Source organism: Stenella coeruleoalba (genome assembly GCF_951394435.1).
Source record: "Stenella coeruleoalba genome assembly, chromosome: 4".
NCBI classification, from domain to species: domain Eukaryota; kingdom Metazoa; phylum Chordata; class Mammalia; order Artiodactyla; family Delphinidae; genus Stenella; species Stenella coeruleoalba.
The window spans coordinates 137,268,058-137,293,775 of NC_137149.1; the positions used below are offsets into that span (position 1 = coordinate 137,268,058).

Consider the following 25,718-nt stretch of genomic DNA (forward strand, 5'->3'; position numbering starts at 1 on the left):
GGAGGTGAACTGCTTTGTGTTTACATGACAGGGTGGAGGCAGAGGTGGGATTTAATGCATGGTCCTTCCTCTTAGTGTGTGTTGTGATGATACAGAGGGGACAGGAATTAAATCTGGAAAAATCTTGAAAAACAAGTTAACTTACTCTGTTTTAATGCTTATTGCCCCCATTCTTGACAGAAGAGTAAAGATGCAATCTCATGAATAAGATTCAAATGTTTGAGAAATTTTACTTCTAGAAATACTTTCATGACAAGCCCTAGTCGTTATGTAGCCACAGTCAAGTTATGTAACTAATTGTGATGTTATTTTGTGGGCATTAAATGAGATAATACATGGCAAGCCCTTTGTTCAATGCCAGCCCACAGAAAGCAATGAACAAATATTAGCTATTTTTATTAGTATTATTCGCTTGTATCTGGGAATCCTCTTTCCACCAAAAGGCTAGGCAGTAAAACATCTATTCACATTCTTGGCGATAATTACTGTATTATTCTTCACAGTACCTGAAGAGCCAGGTAAGAAAAAAAGTGCTATCACTGTGGAAATCTGGGAAAACACAGACACTAAAAATTTGCAAGCACATTTCAATTACCCAAATAGGTTAAGGAGGAGAAAAAGAAACATTCTTCATTTCCTGCCTTCTCAATCCCACGTTTAAATACTTTAGTTTTAGATGTTTTTAGTTTCTCAAATAACTGACTGTGAAAAGGAAATTGTTTGATTAAGTAAAATATACCCAAAAGCTTTAGAAGCTGAGAAGGAAGCTCTGTGGTCTTCTTCTGGAGACTTCCTTCTTTTTCCATCAACAGTGCAGCTAGAAGAGTAGAAATGGGTTTTGTTGAACACTTCCCCTTTACCAAAATAAATAAAGAGGAACTAATAATGTGAGCTATTTTTAAAATATTATATTTATTTTTCCATTAAAGAAATATGTAATAACCAGTAATATTTATCAAGCAGAAACCACTTGCCAAGCAATGCAGAGTGCCTTGAATATATTAGCCCGTTTAATCCTTTCAACTCTGAGAAATAATAATTTTTTTTTTTTGCGGTACGCGGGCCTCTCACTGCTGTGGCCTCTTCCTTTGCTGAGCACAGGCTCCGGATGCGCAGGCTCAGCGGCCATGGCTCATGGGCCCAGCTGCTCCGCGGCGTGTGGGTTCCTCCCGGACCGGGGCACGAACCCGTGTCCCCTGCCATCGGCAGGCGGACTCTCAACCACTGTGCCACCAGAGAAGCCCAAGAATGATTTTTATATCACTGTTTTATAGAGGAGGAAACTGACGCTGAGGGATCTGCCTAAGGTTCCAGAGCTGGAAAGAAGTAGGGCTGGGATTCCAATTCCAGGGCTCCAGCCGGCAGTACTCCAGACCTGAAGTCTCATTCGTACTTTGTATGACCACACTACTACCCAGGTTGGAGAATAAGGAAAACAAGAATAAAATTGGACTCTAAGTTAATGTTGGGTTTCGAGCAGCAGTTGGGAACTTGCTAATTATATCAGAGTCGTAAGAGTTTTCCAACATAGGAACCGCTAGAGAAAATACATTCAATCAAATTGTAATAGTCCTTCCAGTGATTGTGTGGACATTGTGGACAACAAATTGTCACATTTATTCACAGTTATTTCTCGTATGGTCCAATCTGGACGCACAGGGTCCAATCTGGATGCACAGGGTGTCCGTGAAGGGCACGTGGCTTGAAGAGATAACCGCCTCATGGGGAGAGTGTGAGATGGAGATCCACACGGGGTTTTCACCCTGCATTTCTCACCTTTCTCTTCCCTCCCTTCAAACAGAGAGTTGGCTCTGTGCATATTTCCTTGGGAGAGGATGAAGCAGCATGAAAAATAAAAGTGGCCCAGCAACTGCTTTTCTTCCTGGCTCTTAGTTCCAAAACCTAAGCACCGAGACGGCAAGAATCCGTCAGCATAGGCTTGAAGGAAATGGGTCCTCCCTTCAGACAATTGCTAATGATATTAACAATCGCTACCACTCACAGGTGTCTACGCATTAGACGCCTCTTGAAGCACATAGGTATGTACTCATTAAATGCTCTCAGAACCCTATGAGGGAGTTACTACTAATATCGTAAGAATGCTCCATGCCAGTGAGGACTTTTGTCTTCTTTTGTTTACTGCTTTACCTCTGTTATCCAGAACAGTATTTGGCAAAGATTAGGTACTCAATAAATATTTGGTGTAGAGGAAATCTGCATCTAAAGATGAAGGAATCGAGGCACAGACAGGTTAATAACATGCCCAAAGTACCACAGCTGGTCGTAGGCTAGGAGATTCTTCAGTATCCCCACCTGGGTTGGGGATAGAAAGAGAGGGAGGGAAATCTGTGGTTCCTGAGTTAGAGGGATGCTAGGACCCTACTGTGTTGCCCAGGAGGTGGCAAGACCACATTGAAGGGATAGTTGTGTTGGGTGGTGGGCAGCTGGAACCTTAGGCAGCATTGTAAGTGACTAAACTGCCACGTTTGAGCAGAATGAGGATAGGGAAGTAGCAGAAGCAGCAGGGTGCTGCCGGTATGAAAGCCACACACACAAAGCCAGTGGGCAGACTCCAGGACAGCCCGTGTCGATCAATGACCAAGGATCAAATGGCCACCCCTCCCCTGACCAATGATTTGTTTTCCACCAGCCAAGCAGAATGGGTTGTAAAGCAGAAAATTGTTACAGAAAATGAGGAAAGTGCTATTTTTTGTGCGTATCTGATATTTTTCCCACCGAAGCATTATGTAGGGAAAGAGTATTAAATGTGTCGTCAGAAGGCCTAGGCTTTAATCCTAGCTTATCCCATCCCAAATTCCTGGCCAATTTATCTAATTTCCTTGTATCTTGTATCTCGGTTTCCTTATCTTTAAAATGGGGATTAAAAATAATCGAGGTGAGGACAAAAAGACTTTTTTAAAGTGTAAGTTAAAACTTAGTGAAAGATAACAAATACAGTGTGTTAATTTTGTATAGCTTCCATTCCGTTTGCACTTGATTTTGAGTTACATGTATCTTTTTGGCAGGTAAGAGGCTGTATTTATGTCTTCTAAATTAGACTTTTTACAGACTAATATATTTAATTTCATTTCTTATATTTACAATAAATGGATGAAAAGACACTTTTCAAAGTTTAAAGCACTTAGAAGAGGAAATATTACGTGATTTACAGGTTGCTATTCTTGCCTATGAGTGTCATTTTCTGGAAGTTGAACGCCAGACTGTCATTAAAATGTTTCATGGATAATCTGCAGGTTCAGTAATGCCCAGACAGGTATTTCACTGGATCTTTTCACTGTGCTGTTCTAATATTGTAGCTGGAATTAATTCCTGCACTGAGGACTGAAAAATAAATTTCTAAAACATTTAAGCATTTGCTACTAATCTGTATCGGATTATCAGCAAGAGGTAGGGGAATCTTCCCCTCCAGGTTTACTTTAAACCACATGATCCTGAAACAGAGCGAAGGGCTCATGTGCCCATAGCACAGAAAGCCAAACTCTGACAGTGAGAATTTGCATCGGAGGAAGGATTTATTGCAGCACACCAGCAAGGGAGTGGGAGACAAGCCTCAGATCTCTCCAACTTGGTCTTTGAGTTAGGGTTTTTATTTTTTAAGGGGAAGAACAAAGAGGCTGGGATTAATTATTAATTAATAATTTTGATTAATTATTTTATAGTAATTATAATCATTAATTACAATTAATGCCATTTCTGTGGCATTTCTTAATCATAGTTTTGGGAGTCATAGGACGTGTCTGGCCAAGTGGTCCATGCTCGAGGGTCTGTTAGCTCACCTTGCCCTTGAAAAACCACCTTAAGTTTGTACATCAATGATGATATCTATAATAGCCATTTTAGTACAGTCATGATGTTATCGACAACAGCAATCTTAGTCATCTGACTCTGGTTGATGAGTGTTCTGTTAGGACAGCATTGCGGTCAGGGGGTCAAGAAGGGGAATACAATTTTGGATTGAGAAATTAATTACAAACTCAGTCAAGGAGCTTGGTTTTAGGCAGACTTAGTTTCAGCCCTTCTAAGAAAACATAGTAAGTGAAATACACTACCAGCAATGAGAATTTAGAGAGTCCTTGTAAAAATATGAATTGTGGGGAAATATACATTGGGGTCATTCATTCGTCAAATATATGTTAGTGCTTATAATGTGCCTGGTACTCCTGTGGACACTAAGGACACAACAGTAAACAATGAAGTGCTCGCCCTTGTGGAGCTTACATTCCACTGGGGGAGGGTGCGAATGAACCAATAAAATACATTATGTTGTCAGATGCTGTGATGAATGAACAGCGAGCAGGTAAGGGATGAGTCTGTTTGAGGAGAGCTCCAGTGACGAGGTGGTCAGTCAAGGACTCGCCAAGCAGATCTAGTGAAGTCAGGAAGCAATCCATGTGTGTATCTGTAAAGAGATACACTCACGTTTTCTTTCTCCCCTAGGGCCTGTGGTTCTAAGACTTGAAAAATAAATGAACATGTAGCTATAGGCACACTTCAGCACCTATAACTTTGACTTTATCAACTGTATGCAAACACCTTAGGTTATTTCTACACAGAGATCTTATAAAAGACCAAGAATATCTAGAAGTCTTTGCAGACTTGCGCTTTTTGGCAGGCATATTTCATCTAAGAAATGAAGGAAGAGACTTAGGTGGCAGTAAGTCACCTCTTCTCACATTGGCTTGTGACCGTAACTTACTCATCATATAAACCCAAGATACAGTCACGTACAAGAGCATAGAAGATACTAGAGACTCCACAGAGACACAGCCTAAGTAAGTGATCTGATTGAACTGTACAAAGATTAGAAATGAGATAGTCTTCACCCTGCATTTTAGGTTTATTTTTATTACTGTCATATGCTATACTTGTCTGAGTGACTGTCTTATAATCTGTTATTGGATTGAATTGTAAAATGGTTAATACTTAATTCCTTATTTGTAAGCTTTCTGCCCATCAAAATGACTCGCACAATTCTATCCCTTTTTTCAAATACCTGCTGAAATCTTTAAGGTGCATAACAAAGTATTTGAACGGTAGCCTCCTTTGCCAGAGAGCTGAATTTGGATCGTTGTCACTTCTCTGGCAGAGACCCTAGAATTTTTGAGACTGTGTTTTACTGTGCTCTTATAGCAATATACAGATTAGAATAAAGGCTTAGCTAAAATTGAATGGTTTTATTAAGATAGTTTGTATGTTCATTGACTGCGTGAAAATTGCTTCTGGGATTAAATATTCCTGTGTTTTGTTTTTGTTAATCAGCTGAAATGTATCCATGTTATATAAAGTAAAAAGAGCCACAAACCTAGGAGAAAGAAAGGAAATACCCAAGGTAGAATTTTTTGAAAACACTATTATTTTCTATGTAAAATAGTTAATTTCTAAACTAGTTTAGCATATATCAAAAGCTATATTTTCTTTCGTACTTAATGGCTACCTTCATATGAGTTCCTATGTGGAAGTTTCTTATCCAGGGTATTTGCTAGTCATCCATCCATATGTTCCTTAAGAAACTGTATACCTTTTTCTTTTTCTTTTTTTTAAATGATTTATTTTATTTATTTATTTTTTGGCCGTGCCACGCGGCTTGTGGGATCTTAGTTCCCCGACCAGGGATCGAACCCATGCCCCCTACAGTGGAAGTGCAGAGCCCTAACCACTGGACCACCGGGGGATTCCCTACATCTTATTTTTCAAAAAGAAGTCTAAGTCAGCTTTTTATTTATCTGCTGAATCAGGAACTTCACATGGTTTGCTTTGGAGTGGGAGGAAAAGAGTGGTTAGCTTTTAGATGTAAAGGAGATCCTTAAGCACGATCAAACTTTTTCCTTCTTGTTTCTATAGTATTTCAGGAAATAGACACAGCTTCCCCTACATGGGATTCCTAACACAGAATGACAGTGGCAGGGCTCAGAAATGAAGCTAACAGGAAGTAAGAGACCAGCATGACACTGGAATTTGCATAGGCCAATTAAATCATATTCAGGTCTATAATCCAGCTGGGTATTATTTCTATGTATTATGGGAAGTCAAGGTCTCATTATGTATATTTTTCCTCTTTTGTCTTCAAACCATTTTAGTCTAGTCCCTTTATGCCCCCACTGTAATATCTTGTCTGTCGTATATCTGAGGTTCTGTTTCGAGACTTCATGCACCTCCCTATATCTGGTCCTGAACAAACATCACATTACCGTAATTATGTGGCTTTATATATGTCTTGCTATCTGGTAGGTCAGGTCTTCTCCTTCTGTTCTCTTAATTTTTCTTGGCTATTTTAGTCCTTAGCATTTTTCCACTTGAAAGATAGGATCAGATTTATCTGTAGAGTCTCTTGGATTTTGAATATAGACAATCTTTTTTATTGCAAATAAGGACAATTTTGTCTCTTCCTTTCCACTCCTTGCGTGCGTTATTTGTTGTTGTCTAATCTTGAATTAGCCAGGCCATCCAGGACCATGTTAAATAGGGGTAAGAGGGGTTTCTGGTTATTCCTCACATTAAAGAAAATGCTTCCATTTTGTTCCCCATTATGTATGACGTTTGCTCTGTTTTTTGTAGAGACTCTGTTAGATGAAGGAAGTTTTCTTTTACTCCCAGTTTACTAAGAGCTTTGGGTTTTTTGTTTGTCTTTGTTTTTTGGTTTTTTGAGAATTTTGATCACAAATGAGTGATTAATTTTATGCTTATTAATTAAGCATTTATTTAGCATCTGTTGAGAAGACAATATGGCTTAGAGTTTTTCCCTTTTAATCTATTGAGGTAGTATATCATACAGATGAATGTTTTGGTGTTGAAACATCTTGTTTTCCTGGGATAAGCCTCATCTTGTCATGACACGTATGATCAAGCCACTCAAGATCTTTGTACATCCCCTTCTCGACCAGGCCCCCTTCCCTCGCATGACTATCCAGTTCTCTTAATTATACGGCTTAATCAGAAACTCTCCAGGTGCTTGCCCACTGCCCCTGCGGCTGGTTTCCCTGGTAACTGATGAGCCCACCTGTTGTCAATTCCCCCTATAAATGGTAGCCTCCTTCTCCCCTGAGCAGCAAAGATTGTTGCTATGTCCTGTTGCCGTCTGCATTACACAGGAGGGATGTTTCTCCAGGACCTTTCGCTTGAGACCTGTAAAATCCTCTGTTCAATAACCATTGATGTTTCTGTCACTGACTCTGGGCTCTTTCTTTGGTCTTGTAGAGGCCGGGTAACTACAAGGCTTGCAGGCCTACAGGGTGCAGCCCCACATTATATTTAATATCTTTTTATACACTACTAAATTTGAATAGCTAATAAGTTATTTAGGATGTTTATAAGTGAGCTTAGTCTATAATTTTCCTCTTTTTTTTTTTTGCGGTACGTGGGCCTCTCACTGTTGTGGCCTCTCCCGCTGCGGAGCACAGGCTCCGGACGCCCAGGCCCAGCGGCCATGGTTCACGGGCCCAGCCGCTCCGCGGCATGTGGGATCTTCCCGGACCGGGGCACGAACTGTGTTCCCTGCATCGGCAGGCGGACTCTCAACCACTGCGTCACCAGGGAAGCCCTATAATTTTCCTCTTTTAACATCTTTGCACTTTTTCCGTTTTTCTATTCTTTGAAACTACTTGTAAAAGATAAGGATTATCTTTCCCCTGAGGATTAAGTAAAATTCACCTGTAAAATCATCTGGGCCTGGTGTCATTCATGGGTGTGACTAATTACCAATTCTGTTTCTTTACTCCTTGTTAAATGCAGGGTTTAGTTTCTTTTTGATTTGATTGTGTTAGTTTATGTGTTTCTCAGTGTTTCCATTTAAGTGTTCAGAGTCAGTGATAGTTATTTGTAGTGTTAGCTTATGATTTTTAATCTATTTTATCTGCTATTATGACCCCTTTTTATTTGGAATTTTAATTGTCTGTGACTTTTCATATATTTTCCTCCTTATCAGTTTTGCTAGAGTTTTGCAATTTGACCTTTCACACATTTTATATAAAAGCCTGCCAGGCTCTAGTTTCAAGCAGTATGACCCTCCAACCCGCCATCTTGTGTGGAGGGGTTTTATTCCCCTTTATTCTGAAGAAGCTAAGCTCCTGGCTGCCCACTGCCTCTCTCAGAATGCCGTGACCTGCTCACTGTATTTTGTTTCTGTTCATTTGGTCCAGGCAACGTTTATCTTGCTCTTAATTCTAACTTTATTATCTTCTTTGTATGTAATTTTCACTCTTTATGTCCCTACAGCAGAATAGGTTTATCAAAGAACATGATCTTCAGTCCAATCAAGTCACAGAGTACGGAGCACTGTATTGGTACTTTACACACAATATTTTCATTACCATCTTACAGGTGAGGAAAGTAAAGCCAGGAACAAGTGACCTGCCCAAGGCCACTCAGATAATAAGTGGCAGGGGTACCTCCAGAACTGGTCATTCCTTTTCATCACCTGCTCTACCCTAAGCTTGATCCTCACTGCATCCCTTGGCGGGGGTAGGGATATGTTTTAACTTCATCCTTGTAGTTCATGATCCTTATGAAATAAAGGCTTTAGCAAAGTGAGATTTACTGTTAACAGATATACTGCTAAATGCTATGAGGGACAAAATATGTTCTTGTACTTGTCTTTAGACTTTGATGTAAATTTCCTTATGCTTTGATTGGCCATTGAAACATTTACTTGGAATATTCCTCCTGGTAGTTTTCATGCGAAAGCTTATAAAATATAGGATCTTTAGAGTCAGTAAATGTTTCCAACAGTGTTTACCTTTAGTATTTATTTTTTTGTGTTATACAATGTGCACTTATATCCTAAAAAATCAAAAGTCTTCAAGTTTGGAGTTTTCTACCTTTAAAAATCAAGAAGCCAGACTTTTGCTCAGTAGAAAATATAATTATGCAAGTAACTACAGGAATGTGGTGTGCAAGTACAGCTTCATTAATGAGTTATGACAGTTGAAGGATGTTCTTGAAGGAAAGATAAGCATTTGCCAGATGTCCATTGGCCTGTGGTAAATCTTAGATTTAAAGATCTATTTGCAGAGAAATATAGACAGCTGCCAGCCTGGGCTAGGAATTTTTAAATGTCTCCTTTACTTGAATGAAATACAATATAAAATAGCATGCTTTTGCAAATTAACAACAAGCAACAACCCCTTCATTTTCATGCAGAATTATGTAGTATTTGACCAAATGGGAAAAGTTATGTTTAATTTTTAATGTTGATCCTATGGACATATATGAATCTATATACACATGTAATATTGATAAGAAATACATAATTTCTTTGGAAGCACTGACAACTTAAAAAACTCAATTAAAAAATTGCGTAAAATGCTTTTCAAATAAAAACTCCAACTCAGAAGGACACTTCCACTCTGAAAGCTGTTTTTGTTCTTTCAATCTTTAAAATAGATAGACCAAGGAACAGTAACAATTACGTTTTTTATTTCCTACATAAGAGTGTTCCCTTTATTCTGATTCTGTAAAATGTTTTTTTCCTGAAGGAAACTTATTACTTTACACTTTTTATTGACTATTTTCGTGTTCTCACATCTTTCCCACTATCTCTAAGCTCAGCATTTCCCAGAAACTTGGAAAACAGTCTCATTGTTCTGATGTGCACTTCACTTAGTGCCCCAGATGTGAATTTCCTATATTTCTCCTCCAAAGGAATTTGAGGCCGTAAATCTTGGAATTTTCGTTAGTTTACTCTAGTGAATTCTTGACAGAGAACATCCCCTCACGTACTGATGTGTGGCATGTGTCACAGTTCACTTGGGTGGTGACAAGACTAGCTAATGGAAGTGGACAGGACGTGGAATGTTAGGGTGACTCTGTCTCTAACAAGGAGCACCCGTTCCACAATATCTACACATGGAAAACCCAGGCCCAGAGAAACGGATTCGCTAGGAATCACCATCACCATCATTTCCTGGATCCTGAGGGGGTCTAGATAGGCAATCGGTTATTTCTGGTCGTCCTTTCCACAGACACTTGAGATACACATGTACTTGAGATATGAGCTTAGCAATCTAGATTTTTATGATTTGTGTTTGATCTTTTATGTCATGTGACTTCAGATGGAATTTTGTTTTGCGACTTGAGCTCAACTTTTTTTAAAAGAAATTTATTTATTTTATTTACGTATTGCTGTGCAGGCTTTAGTTGCGGCGAGTGGGGGCTACTCTTTGTTGCTGTGCGTGGTCTTCTAATCGTTGTGGCTTCTCTTGTTGCAGAGCACGGGCTTCAGTGGTTGTGGCACGCAGGCTCAGTAGGTGTGGCTCACGGGCTCTAGAGCGCAGGCTCAGTAGTTGTGGCGCATGGGCTTAGTTGCTCTGCGACATGTGGGATCTTCCCGGACCAGGGCTCGAACCCGTGTCCCCTGCATTGGCGGGCGGATTCTTATCCACTGCACCTCCAGGGAAGCCCTGAGCTCAACTTTTAATCTAATATTCTGTTAATATCTCTGAAAGACTTCCTTAGTAGAGAATAAAGTATTTAATCTCACCTCTTTAAATAAGTGTTATTTATGATTTTTATTGAATTACTATAATTATTGATTTTTAGTGTGATGTAATCGTGGTGTTTATTCTTGACTATAGAATGAATTCAAAGTTATCAACAGCTACTAATTAAGTGTTTAGCATTGTGCTAAATGCTTCGCATGTGTTACCTCATTAAAACCCCAAATCCATATTAGTATCTCTAATTATAAAAAGTGGACTTTGAAATACTTCGAAATTCAGAGAGATTTTGTTGACTAGCCCAAAGATACACAGAAACTAAGTGGAAGAACTGAACTTCAAATGAAAATGTTTCTTTCTCAGTTGCCTAATCATTATAAGATTACAATACATTCTACTATTAGTGCTTAAAATCATTAACTGTAAAGCTTATAAACAATGGAAATGAAATAGTACAAATCACAAACTCACAATGACCTCCATCGAACTAATATAGCCAGTTTTAGCAAACTTTTTAAATTTTATTTTATTTATTTTTTAGCGGTACGTGGGCCTCCCACTGCCGCGGCCCCTCCCGTCGTGGAGCACAGGCTCCGGACACGCAAGCTTAGCGGCCATGGCTCACGGGCCCAGCCGCTCTGCGGCATGTGGGATCCTCCCGGACCGGGGCACGAACCCATGTCCCCCGCATCGGCAGGCGGACTCCCAACCACTGCACCACCAGGGAAGCCCTTAGCAAACTTTCTAAGAAATGTTTGCTTTCTTTCTTCCTCGCTCCTCTAGAGAGAGAATAAACAAGTATGCCCACCATTGTCCCATCCCAGCAGAGGTCCCCAACGTGGGGTGTGTTTGTATGTGTAAGCAACCCAATAAAACCCAGCAGCATGGATGCAGCAAAAGAAGAGAGAAATATTTCCTCAAGTCTTTTTGATTCTCTGAGGGAAAAGCAACAGGGGAGGGAAGAGAGGAGATGACAGGTTGACATGGCTGGTTTTACATGCCTTGTGTGTGTACCCTGCTCTTGCAATCCTTACCCAGCTGTCCTCACAAACTCAGCTGTGTCACCGAAGCAAACAACAAACCAAATGTCGACACCATTCATTATGTGTCTAAAGGCAGGACAAAAAATTCTTAAAATGCAAAGTTTTTGACTCCATTCTCTGAAGTTTGGTATATAGATACCCTATTACTCCGATGTCTTTTTACAAATAAAACTTGAATTTGATTATTTCACTGGAATATTCCATCTAGTTCTTAAAGACAGTCAAGATTTTATTTCTATCAAGTTTTCTCCATATGTTATTGGGGTAGTGATTTATAATTCTGGTTTTGAAATATCTTCTAATATCTCTGGTTATCTCAGAAGATGCCAAAAAGTTTTCGAAAAGTCCTCCAAGAAAAATGTTGAAACATCTCTAGAGGGCTGTTAAAATAATTCCTCTATTTTTCTCCTTCCAGAATCGCACCATGCCAAACTACAAACTCACTTATTTTAATATGAGGGGGAGAGCAGAAATTATTCGTTATATATTTGCATATTTGGACATAAAGTATGAAGACCACAGAATAGAACAATCTGATTGGCCTGAAATCAAGTCAAGTAAGTAGCACAAATGTAGTTCATGGAAATGTATGTAGAGAAAATGTTTCCAGAACCTTTTGTCTTTCCTCAGGGAAAGGAAAATAGAAAGGTTTTTAAATCTCATGGAGCTTTACACTGAGAAGCAGCAGTTCAGGCAAGTTAAATAAATGCTCTGTGACCCAGAAAATTTCCTATTGAGGTGAAAATACAAAACTGACAGAGGGGGCATATAAAAATAACACAACATGAAGCTTTATCAGAAGAGCTGAAATGGAGGAAATACTGAAGTCAAACTTTTGACCATTGGACTAGCCTGGGCTTGCTCAGATATCAATAACATTTGGATGATAGATAAGATAAGCTGCTGTAACAGAAAACAAAACTCAGATGGCTTAAATGACAAGGAAATGAATTGTACCACATAACGGAAAATCCAGAAGTAGGCCAGGTTTCAAAGGATGGCTTTATCCATTTTTCCTCCTCAGCGTGTTGGCTAAATCATGAAGCTGGTAGCAATATGTTTGCTGCAATTCCAGCCTCGCAGTGTTGAAAAGCAATTTTGAGAGGCTAGAGGAGAAAGCACTGCTTCCTTAAGTGTTCCCAGAAGAATGAGGAAAAACTTTCCAGGAGACCTCAGCAAACCTCTCATGTTTCACTGGCTCAGATTGGGTCATGTGTCCATTTCTGAACCAATCATTGGCAAAGGGAGTGGGAGGAACCTTAGAATCATCTAGTCCACCTCTGAAGTAGGGGATGGAAGCAGTTTTCATGAGGCTTTGTGACCATATGAGAGAGGGGTGGGTACGTGAACAAAACTGGGGTCTGTATGATCAGAGGAAAGAGCAAATTTACAAATTGGGCGGGTAGCACAATGAAAACATGCTTCTTAGCACTCAGGACAGTGAGGAAGAATTAGAAATATTATTAAACAAACAAAAGTGTGTGGTTTTCAGTTAAGTTGTAAGTCATCCTCTAGATGCTTGCCATGTTCCCTGGAAATACTAAATATTAAGTGTCTAAAATTTATATTTTTACGCTAGATTATTAAAATTTCAGATAAAGATGAAGCTAAAGAAAACAACTATATAGCATTTGTAGGCTATCAGAACTGGATAGTCTGCAGACCCTATTTCATTTAATTTCTCTAACACGTCAACACGGGATGTATTATTGTTTCTATTTTATAGTTGGATTAACTATTAATTTTATAGTTGGAAGCACACAGAGTTTAGGTATTTTTTCCAAGTTCACAGCCCTAGCAAGGTACAGCTGATTTTCAAACACAGGTCCATCTAATACCATAGCCCAAGTTATTTGCACTAGATAATGCCAACAAAAATAATACCATGATAATTGACGTATTCACAATAAGTATTGCCACTTGCCTTTTGGAAGCATGAGTTGCTCTGAAGTCATTGCCCCTGTAATTACTCCTTTTCTTATCAGAGAACTCTTCTCCGATGGGATAGAATATCTTATTTCCTGTTCTTCTGAAACTTTACCTTTAATATCCAAGCATTTCTTCTGATATCAGAATTTGTACATGAGCTTCTGTGGACATAAAATAGGTGAATATTAAATTTATCCATTAAATAAGTCAAGATGAATAGCAAGTTGTGGAGGTATTACATATAACAAATTCTGCCTTTTAGTTTTTAGATATAAGTTCTTTGTATTCTTTATACCCTATTCTACCTTAACTTTTCATTGTTATTAAAAATGGAATTACTGCATTTTCTTAATGTTTTCACATATTCTTAGAATTGAAAGGGATCTTAAAGTTAATGATGCTTAAGCTACAGTTTCAGATGCTTTAACATACACCCAACACAAAAATGGCTTAAAGAGGAGAAAAATTTATTTCTTTTGCATAAAAGCCCAAGTTAGTATAGCAGTTCTGCCCCATGATGTTGTCAATGATGAGGCTCTTTCATTTCTGTTCATCTGCACCCGTAGTGGGTTCTTATTGACACAGTGTGAATAGTTCACCCTCCTTCCATATTCCAACTCACAGAAAGTGCAGAAGAGGGAAGAGAACACACCTCTGCCTTTTAACAGCCTGACCAGGAAGTTGCACACATCACATCAGTTATATCTGTTTGGCAAGAAATTAGTCACGTGGTCATGCATTACTACGAAGGAAGCTGGGGAACGTTGACTTTATTGTGGACAACCATTTGCCCAGCTAAAAATCCAGGATTTTATTACTTTGAGAAAAAAAGCAAAGAATAGATATTGAAAAGCAGTTTCTATTACAAATTGTATCTGGTATCGTCTCCTGTCCAATTTAGGGATGCTCTCTGGTGTTTGAAACTCGCTATGACCATCCCCTCTGCTATAATCTAGAATATCATTGGATATTTCTATTAAAATTTTCTTCCTGGTCAAACCTGGTAGACTGTACACATGTGTTTAATCTCTCCTTTAATAACATTAAAGTACTTAAAAAAAAGTAACCACCACCCCAAGGACAAAGAAATCAACCTTGAATATGATAGCACAAAATTCTGGAAGCTAGAAAACCAGTCAAAGAATGGTAAGGTGACTTACCATTAAGGCCAATGATGCTCAAATATAAACCTGGAGGAGGAGAAGGCAAGCTAAATCACCCCAGAGATCCTCCAGAGGGTCAGGAATTGGTTGCAAAAGATAACTTTAAGAGCTGAGCTGATACAGGGTTGCCTGGAAAAATATGAAGAAGCAGTATGACCACAAGTTCCCTCTCCCTCCCTGGAAGAAGCATAGAGATTACTTTCAAGAGGATGGACCAGAGGATTCTAGGACACCAGGCATGTCTCGGACACAATGCTACAGTAAACATGGCATTCAGTGGAAGTCTAGAAACTAGATGGTGGGACCAACAGCCCTTTCCCCTGCTCTACAATCAATGGCAACCAGACTAATATCCCTCACACAGGAAATGGGAGGAATTCTCTCTGGGGAAGCTGATCAGTCTAAGAAAAATGTCTAACAGATACTGAACAGATGGGGATCCCTCAGTGAATTTGCCTAGCCCAATCTGTGGGCAAGCCCCTCCTATGCACACTGAGGTTCCAGTGAACTTTTACCTCTTTGCCCTTTTAAATAGTAATGGCAAGTCAAAAGTTAACCCATATTTGCGAAAACTCTCTAATATAAAACAGACCTAAAACCAAACACCTCTGGAGATGTCAAGATGGTATAGCAAGAAAACAAGTTCAAAAATATAAAATCCTCAGAGAAAAGAGAAGATATTCTATACAATCTTAAAGGGATGTACGGAGACAAAAAGTTCTTGGAAATGAATGTCGGATACAAAGAAATCAATAAAATGATGAAAACTAAGTAAATCCCCCAGAAAGCACAATAGGAAAAAAACGAAAAATAAGAGAAAAAAGATAAGGAAAATTGAGAATGAACCAGTTTAGGAGGTCCAACATCTCCATGAAATTCTGGAAAGGGAGAACAGAAAGAAGAGGGAGGAAAACTTAAAAGAATCTTCCTTATACAAAATTGAAATTACCTCCATGTGGCTTTCATACATTGGTCTTGGACTTACCATTTTAATCCATGGAGAACCAATTATTTTTTCTCTCACATCCAGTTATTATAAGACATTTAGTAAATTTAAGACATCATAGAGAAAAAGACATTGCAGTATAGTCAGTTTAATGAAAACTCTGAAGATAAGGAAGGTCTTTGGCTGAATTCAGAATTGAGTCCCTAGGTAACTCATTACCTGTATCTCTATTTAGATGTCAACTTTTGGAGCTTCCTTGATCGTTTCTCTGATCATTATTGTGAAATTCAGTCCACCCTTCCCACCCCTGACTCTACTTCTTGATTTAGGTACTATTTCCTATGGACTGTCTGAGATCCGCCATCACATCTAGGTTCAAAGGACAACTCTCTTCTCTTCCTGGAGTGTTCCATTTATTTCCCCTGGTTTGGGTTTGCTCACCACCCAAGCAGAACAAGCTTCTGTTAGACTCTGTCTGCTAATTTACGTGTAGTGCCTGTGCCTGCAAGCACAGGAACAGCACAGAGCAGAGTGGGACCATCACTTCTGGCACAAGTGTACGTTTTTCTAAGACATTTTACCAAGATCACAGTAGCTATGTTGGCAGCCATATCATACTGAGGCCGTGCATTCAGCACCACTAAATCTCTTAAAGCTTTTTGACAGGTGCTCCTGTTAAGTTACAACTCCAACCCCATGAAATTCTTTTTTTCTGGAACCAAATAAAGGACTTAGCATTTGTCTTCTTAAATTGCTTCTTGTTAGATGCAGCCCATATTCCAATTGTTGGCAATTATTCCAAGCTTGGCTAAAATGCTTCCAGTAGCTGAAAGCTTACCACCTCATAAGAAAACACATTCCATTGTAATAGCTCCGAAGGTAACAGAATTATTCTTCATCTTGAGTTAAAATATGCCCTTTAGGACTTCCCTGGTGGTGCAGTGGTTAAGAATCTGCCCGCCAATGCAGGGGACACGGGTTCGAGCCCTGATCCGGCAAGATCCCACATGCCGCGGGGCAACTAAACCCTTGCGCCACAACTACTGAGCCTGCGCTCTAGAGCCCGCGAGCCACAACTACAGAGTCCGTGCTCTGCAACAAGAGAAGCCACTGCAATGAGAAGCCCGCGCACCGCAACGAAGAGTAGCCCCCGCTCGCCGCAACCAGGGAAAATCCCGCGCGCAGCAACGAAGACCTAACGCAGCCCACCACCAAAAAATTAATGAATTAATTAAAATATGCCCTTTAAAATTTTCTTCTTGGTTCTCATTCTGCATTTTAGAGATAGTCCAAATAAGTAAGATTATTTTTCCATTTGATAGCTATGGCATGTTGGAGATGGTTTTTATGTTCCACTTCATTTGTTCTGTCCTCTTCAGTGAAGAGTGGTAGAAGTTCTTCAGCCAATCCTCATATCATGTGATTTTCAGACCCTCTCTAACTTGGATACTATCCTCTGGGCTTGCTCTGATTTTTAATGTCTTTCAAAACCATGGCTCTTAGAACTAGAAAACAGCTAAGTAAGAGTTCCAACTGGATTTCACCTCTCACTTGGCTCTCACCTCCATCAGGTGTGTGATCTGGACTATTTCTATAACCTCTCTTCATCTCATTTCCTCATTTATAAAATGAGATGGTAGTTAATACCTACTTCATAGGGTTGTTTTAAGTACCAGAAGACTGAATGGGCATGTTAAATATTTAGTACAATGCCTAGCACAAAAGGAAGCACCCCTCAAAATGTCAGGCATGTTAATTCCCTCTTGATTACATACTTTGCTTCAAATAAGGCATCACAGTTTGTATCAGTTTTATTTGGGACTTTGTTTTGCTCACTGCAGTATCTCAAACACCTGGAATAGTACTTGGCACACTTATTAGGTAAGTGTTCAAAGATGTTTTTATTCCTGATGTGAACTGTAGTTCATCTTGTACTTATTCAGTGCAAACGAAAGACGCTTGAAGGTTGATTCTAGTAGTTGTGTTACAGTCATGGGATTATGAGTGGCACTTTATTCTTTTCCCTCTTTCCAAAATAATTATATGTCCCAACCTAAGGCACTGGTTGGGAAAATTGTGATTAATTCATATGGCAAAATGTATGCTTTAAAAAATGATGTTTTATTGATTTAGAAAGATTTTAAAAGGTATTATCAAATTTTAAAAAGTGGTTTACAAACATATATATTATGATTTTGTTTTGATATATATATGGGAAAGCAATTAAAATATTTATCATTGTGTGGTAGAATTATTTTTATTTATCTTCAACTTAGAATTTTTCTATAATGAAGAATAATAAATTATTCTCTGACAAAAATATAATAGGTTTAGATAAGAAAACAAAGTAGGATTTACAGATAAATATTAATACACCTGCTATGAATCTGTCCTATATTTGTACAAATATGCTTGTCGCTTACTATATACTTCAAATGATCAATAAGAATTTGGCTAAGTTCCTTATCATAACTCAATATCAAACTCTTCATATTCCTCAGACTATGGTTTTAAAGAATAATTAATGTAATCTCTGAGGACTGAAAATTTAATAAGGCTTTAAAAGTTAAAAAAAATTATATAGTAAGTATGTGAGATAATATATAATATATATCGATAGTATCACTGTAAACGTGGGGTTTAGACCCAGTTCTGTCACTAAGTCTATAGCAGCTCTTCTAACAACTCTTCTTTTCCCCTTTTCTAAAAAATTGGGGTATAGTCGCTGTTCAATATTATATAAGTTGCAGATGTACAGTACAGTGATGCACAATTTTTAAAGGTTATACTCCACTCATAGTTATTATAAAATATTGGCTGTATTCCCCATGTTGTACAATATATCCTTGTAGCTTATTTTATACCTAATAGTTTGTACCTCTTACTCCCCCACATCTATCTTGTCCCTCCCCTCTTCCCTCTCTCCACTTGTAGCCACTCATTTGTTCTCTATGTCTGTGGGTCTGTTTCTTTTTCTAACAACTCTCTTTTTTTAAACTTGTAAAATGTAAAGATTCCACTAGAGGATGCCTAATGTCCCTTCTAGAATTAATATTCAAGAATTCTGTAACGTTACTATCATGTTTTATTTCCACAATTATCAGTAAAATGGAAGTATTATAACTTTTGTTCTGGAAGTTGATTCTTTGCTCATTTTGTTTTAAGCTCTTCCATTTGGCAAAATTCCCATTTTGGAAGTCGATGGATTGAACCTTCACCAGAGCCTAGCAATAGCAAGATATCTGACCAAAAATACAGGTAATATATTTATTGTGTGTACAGTTTTTGATAACTGAAAAAAAAACATGGCATATATTCAATATTCATTAAGTAACGTTATTACTGAATGGGATTAAAATATAGTGCAAGGGAGAATGGGATTCAGTGCCAGAGAAGTATAAATATACCATCTCTACCAGTTTAATTTCCCGAGTTCCCTAGACAATTAATTTTATACTGCCTGCAGTCTCTCCTGCCCCATACTTCCTTGTCCTCAATCCCTTATTGGAATTTAGCTGAAAAATTAGACAGATGTGTCTGAACCCAAACTTTTGCTAGCATGCATATCACAGGTTATCAGAGAAGATTAATTAATGGGAAATACATGTGGCATAGGGAGGCTGAAATGACTCATACTATTAAAATCATGTACCCAATGTCTTTCATCCTAATCATGCTAAAAAAAATAGAAGGGGAGTCTTCTTTGCCACCATAAAGTGCCATCTGAGGCCTCCTGAGTGGGTAGTTGGCTACCGGATTGTTTATTTAGCGCATGCGCTAACGTGATGAGATGAGGAGTAATAAGGGAAACTTAGTTCTCATCTTTGCCTGGTGCCTTTCCCCATCTTATGCTCTGCTGTCTTCTCTCTCCCCTCACACTCTCATAACACTCTTTTTGAGTGAAAGGCTACATTTGGCTTCTTTTAAAGACCCTTTCTTTATAAATAATCTGCAGAATCACCATGTCCCACTCCTGACACTGACACCCTCTTTGCTATCCCCAAAACCACTATGATCCAAGCTGTAGAGACATGGTTATCTTTTTTTTTTTTAATTCGTTTAATTAATTAATTAATTAATTTGGCTGCGTTGGGTCTTCGTTTCTGTGCGAGGGCTTTCTCTGGTTGCGGCGAGCAGGGGCTACTCTTCATCGCGGTGCGCGGGCCTCTCACTGTCGCGGCCTCTCCTGTTGTGGAGCAGAGGCTCCAGATGCGCAGGCTCAGTAGTTGTGGCTCATGGGCCCGGTTGCTCAGCGGCATGTGGGATCTTCCCAGACCAGGGCTCAAACCCGTGTCCCCTGCATTGGCAGGCAGATTCTCAACCACTGCGCCACCCAGGAAGGCCGAGAGACATGGTTATCTTACCAATAAAATGGGCCATAATTACTAGACCTTCATTTTTGGACCAAAGTAATGTATGTATGCTAAAAATACAAAAATTTGTGTTACACTAACACATTTCAGCCAACAAAATTTTTTGGGAGTTTAAAAGAGATGGAGGGACTTCCTTTGTGGTCCAGTGGCTAAGCCTCTGCACTCCCAGTACAGGGGGCCTGGGTTCGATCCCTGGTCAGGGAACTAGATCCCACATGCCACGACTAAGAATTCACATGCAGCAACCAAAAAAAAAAAAAAAAAAGATCCCATATGCTAAGACCCAGCAGAGCCAAATAAATTAATAAATAGATAGATAGATAGCTAAATATAGGAAATGGAGATGACTTCTGACTATGGAAATTTGACTTTGAAGTGGAAATGACATTTGAGTTCAGCCTGAAAAGATACCTAGAATTTCAAGAGAAATATCTGGACTTGAGCAGTGTTTCTCAAATTTTATGTGCATCAGGATCACTTGGAGGTTCATTAAAACAGATTGTTCAGCCTTGTCTCCAGAGATTGTGATTCAATAGGCCTAGGGTGGGAAATTTGCATTCTTACCAATTTCCCAGATGATGCTTATGCAGCTGGTCCATGGAACTCACTTAGAGAATCTCTGGACTAGAACATTCCAGACAGAAAAAATGGCAGGAGAAAAAGAAAAGAACTTCAAAATTTGCTGGGTGGAGCGGAAGCAGAAAGAGAAAGGGATGGAAAAATAGATTCTGGTAAGAAAGAGCCAGAGTATTAATGTCATCCCTTAAACAACTGTAGAGTTTTTTGGGGTTTTTTTTGCGGTACACGGGCCTCTTACCGTTGAGGCCTCTCCCGTTGCAGAGCACAGGCTCCGGACGCGCAGGCTCAGCGGCCATGGCTCACGGGCCCAGCTGCTCCGCGGCATGTGGGATACTCCTGGACTAGGACACGAACCCGTGTCCCCTGCATCGGCAGGCGGACTCTCAACCACTGCGCCACCAGGGAAGCCCCTGTAGAGTTGTTTTTAAATTGAGATATAATTCACATATAACATTACATTAGTTTCAGGTGTATGACATAATGATTCAGTACATGTATATATTGCTAAATGATCACACAGTAAATCTAGTTAACATCCATCACCTCACATAGTTACAGATTTTTTTCCTTGTGATGAGAACTTTTAAGAACTACTCTCTTAGCCACTTTCAAATAGATGGTATTCTTAGCTATACTCACCATGCTGTACATTACATCGCCAGGGCGTATTTATCTTCTAACTGGAAGTTTGTATCTTTTGACCACTTCCACCCATTTTACTGCCCCTACCCCTGCTCCTGCCTCTGGTAACCATCTGTTCTCTGTATCTTTGAGTTAGTTATTAGCAGTAATTTTTAAAGATTCCAATATGAGTGAGATCACACAGTGTTTGTCTTTCTCTGTCTGACTTCAACTTTAAATTTTTATCTGGAAAAGCAACATAACCATGGCTATGAGCTTAGGAAGATTATTCTGGCCAGACTTTGTTTGGCATGACTGCAGGGGTGCCTATTTGGGAAATATGAGAAAGTTTGTGAAGATAGAATCATCCTAGGGTTAGAAGACATACTGACATGTGGAGGGAAGTCTATTTGAGCAGGAGAGTAAGGGCCAGGCAGACGACACCTGGACATAGCTCCTTATTCCCATAGCTCCTTGTCCTCTTCTTAAAAGAAAAAGTTCCTTAACTTGCAGTATCCTTTCCATTGTCTGTCTTTCCCAGTTAGCTGTAAATGCCATGCAGGCAAGGAATTGATCTCCTTTGTTCACTGCTGTAGCCCCAGTTGCGGCCGATCCCAAAGGATACGTAGAGAACTATCCCAAAGGAAGCTGAGAGGGCTTCCCTGGTGGCGCAGTGGTTGAGAGTCCGCCTGCCGATGCAGGGGACGCGGGTTCGAGCCCCAGTCTGGGAAGACCCCACATGCTGTGGAGCAGCTGGGCCCGTGAGCCATGGCTGCTGAGCCTGCGCGTCCGCAGCCTGTGCTCCGCAACGGGAGAGGCCGCAACAGTGAGAGGCCCGCGTACCGCAAAAAAAAAAAAAAAAAAAAAAAAAAAAAAAAAAGGAAGCTGAGAATATGGCTCTGGAATTTGGGACTAAACATGTTGAATGAGTCATCTGTATAAAATTGACAGCTGAAGCCTTGAGTGTGGAAGTCAAAGTAGGGGTGAAAATGAGTGAAGAGACCTTATGATACAATTCGGAGGGATTTCTCAAGGTCAGAAAGAAGAATCAGTCTTTGAACATCACACACGTGAAAATATAGATAGCTTACAGAAGAACGCTAATTACTAAGGCATTTTCTTTCACTTTTAACGGCTTTATTGAGGCGTGATTTACATACAGTTCACCATTGTCAGTATATACAGTTCCTTGATTTTTAGTAAATTTATACATTTGTACAAAAGCAACCTATTTTATATTTTAATTTTTTATTAAAGTTACAAGTTATAGGCGTACAATATAGTGATTCACAATTTTTAAAGTTACACTCCATTCACAGTTATAATAAAATATTGGCTATATTCCCTGTGTTGTGCAATATATCCTTGTAGCTTATGTTATACATAATAGTTTGTACCTCTTAATCCCCTACTCCTATATTGCCTCTCCCCGGCCCCACTGGTAACCACTAGTTTATTCTCTGTATCTGTGAGTCTGCTTCTTTTTTGTTATATTCACTAGTTTATTGTACTTTTTAGATTCCACATATAAGTGATATCATACAGTATTTGTCTTCCTCTGTCTGACTTATTTCACTTAGCGTAATACCCTCTAATTCTATCCATGTTGCTGCAAATGGCAAATATTCTTTCATTCTTTTTTATGGCTGAGTAATATTCCATTGTGTATATATATATATATATATATATATATATACCATATCTTCTTTATCCATTCATCAGTTGATGGATAGGTTGCTTAGGTTGCTTCCTTATCTTGGCAATTGCAAATAATGCTGGTATGAACATTGGGGTGAATGTATCTTTTTGAATTAGAGATTTTGTCATTTCCATATGTACGCCCAGGAGTGGAATTGCTGGGTCATATGGTAGTTCTATTTTTAGTTTTTTGACAAACTTCCCTACTGTTTTCCACAGTGGCTGCTCCAATTTACATTCCCACCAACAGTGTAGGAGGGTTCCCTTTTTCTTTTTCTCCACATCCTTGCCAACATTTGTTACTTGTGTCCTTTTTGATGATAGCCATTTTGACAGGTGTGAGGTGATATCTCATTGTGGTTTTGATTTGCATTTCCCTGATGACTAGCGATGTTGAGCATCTTTTCATGTGCCTGTTGGCCATCTGCATGTCCTCTTTGGAAGAATATCTATTCAGTTCTTCAAACCAGTTTTTAGTTAGATTATTTGTCCTTTTGATGTTGAGTTGTATGAGCTGTTTGTATACATTGGATATTAATCCCTTATCGGTCATATCATTTGCAAATATTTTCTCCCATTCAGTAGATTGTCTTTTCATTTTGTTGACAGTTCCCTTGGCTGAAATGCAACCTATTTTAGAATGCTTCTACACTGAATCATTTTAGAATGATTCCTTAGCAAAATGACGGTCAGCGAATGGCAGTAAAAAAAAAAAACAACACTTCTATTATTTTAAACTTATAGTTCCCAGGAAGCAAACAAATGCTCCTGACAAAAAATTATCTGCACATGTAACAGTAATTCTTTCTACAAGATAAATGATAATGTATGTACAGGTTATTTATTGTAGTATCACTTGCACTAGCAAAAGACTGGAAACAAACCTAATCAGTTGAGGCTAGTTAAATAAATTGTGGCACTTCCACTTAAAGGAATCCCATGTACCTGAAAAAAGAGCAAGGATGCCCTTAAGGGACTTGTAAGAAAAGACCTCTAGGATATATGGGGAAGGTGCGTTTTGAGTGGGATACCGATTCTTATTTTCATTAAGAAACAATGGAAGAATACAAAATAAATGAATGAAAATGGTTACCAATATGGTAGGTAGGTAAGGAAGCAAAATGAAGTGAATGGGTCAGAGGAGGAAGTTAGTCTTCACTGGACACTGTTTTATACTGTTTTGAATTTTTGAACCATATTAATATATTGCCTATTTTTTAAAAAGTTTTACTATAGTAAAATAAATTGAGCATATTCTTGGGCATAAAATGGCCTGTCTCTATTCCATAGATTTGGCTGGAAAAACAGAATTGCAACAATGTCAAGTTGATGCAGTCGTGGACACACTGGATGATTTCATGTCTCGTTTTCCTTGGGCAGAGAGAAAACAAGATATAAAAGTAATGTGATCAGTTTGCTGTTACTGCTATTAATCATATCCACTTGCCAAACATTATGTTAGGTGCTTTTCAAAGTTCCTTTTTATCAAAGTAAGACATACATCTAGTTTTAAAATATCAAATTATATTAAAAAGTTTAAAACAAATTACTACAGTGATTCCCAGCCTTACCTCTTCATATTAACCCTTCCTCAGATGCAACCGTCATTTTAACACTTTTAGCTGTTTCTTTAGGATTTCTATATCTCCATATTTTCTATAGGATATGTAAATATGGCTTTCTTTGATTCACAAATTTTAGATAGTTTGGGCCTCTCACTGTTGTGGCCTCTCCCGTTGCGGAGCACAGGCTCCGGACGCGCAGGCTCAGCGGCCATGGCTCACGGGCCCAGCCTCTCTGTGGCATGTGGGATCTTCCCGGACCGGGGCACGAACCCGCGTCCCCTGCATCGGCAGGCGGACTCTCAACCACTGCGCCACCAGGGAAGCCCTAGATAGTTCTGATAGACTTATGATAGTAATTAGAATTTATCTCTTACATAGTCATTCTCTTTGCTTCCCTTCCCCCAAACTCCTAATATAATATGAAAATTTTGTGGTGAGGGGGCTTCCCTAGTGGCGCAGTGGTTGAGAGTCCGCCTGCCAATGCAGGGGACACGGGTTCGCGTCCCGGTCTGGGACGATCCCACATGCCACGGAGAGACTGGGCCCGTGAGCCATGGCCGCTGAGCCTGCACGTCCGGAGCCTGTGCTCCGCAACGGGAGAGGCCGCAACAGTGAGAAGCCCGCGTTATCACAAAAAAAAAAAAAAAAAAAAAAAATTGTGGTGAAATCTACGTTCAGTCATTACATTAGTATGCCTATGCAGATATTGTACAAAACTGTGCATCGTGGTATACTTTGATTATATTTCCTTTCTCACTTTCCTCCTCAAATTAGTAATTGTCTTTTTTTCATTTGCTTAATTCTTTTTTACTTTTATTGCTGAACCTTCCCACACTGTCCAATGGCCTGCCAATGCAATTTTTCACAGAAGTCAATGATATCAGATAATCTACTGTTTCCATTATTTTCTTGGAGCTATCGAGCCAGAGATTTCCATTCTCCTTTGTAGAGCTGTCTAGGATTTTGCACAGCTGTCATCATTGGACTTTCCTTCACTGCCATCCCAGGAACGTCTTTCTCTTGAGCTGGAGTCCTGTTTCCTGGATGACGTACTCTGTTTTCATTTACTCCCTTGTTTACTTGGGACACATCTCCAGTATTCGTATCTCTTATCCTCAAGACTTCTTCATGTAAAATTTTGGAAACTGTTGTTATCCTCATTTTCCAGATGAAGAAATTGAGGTTCATGTAGTGTAAATAACTTACCTAAGGTTACTTAGCTGGTAAGTGGTACACAAGCAATTCAAATCCCAGACACTCTGGCTCGGACTCCATGTTCTTAACCACTGGATGTAATGCCACAGTGGTAGCAGCCATTCAAAACAGCTGTGCAGGAGTATTTATGCACAT

At 39.2% G+C, this 25,718-nt stretch overlaps 1 protein-coding gene across 1 annotated transcript in view; it reads left to right on the forward strand.

Moving 5' to 3' along the window:
• The window catches only part of HPGDS (hematopoietic prostaglandin D synthase), a 57,839-nt gene that overhangs the window by 17,302 nt on the left and 14,819 nt on the right, over positions 1 to 25,718 (forward strand). The window contains exons 3-5 of the mRNA XM_079921057.1: positions 11,910 to 12,051; positions 18,698 to 18,790; positions 24,094 to 24,203. Of these exons, the coding sequence (XP_079777183.1) occupies positions 11,910 to 12,051; positions 18,698 to 18,790; positions 24,094 to 24,203 (345 nt within the window). The remainder of the gene's footprint in view (positions 1 to 11,909; positions 12,052 to 18,697; positions 18,791 to 24,093; positions 24,204 to 25,718) is intronic.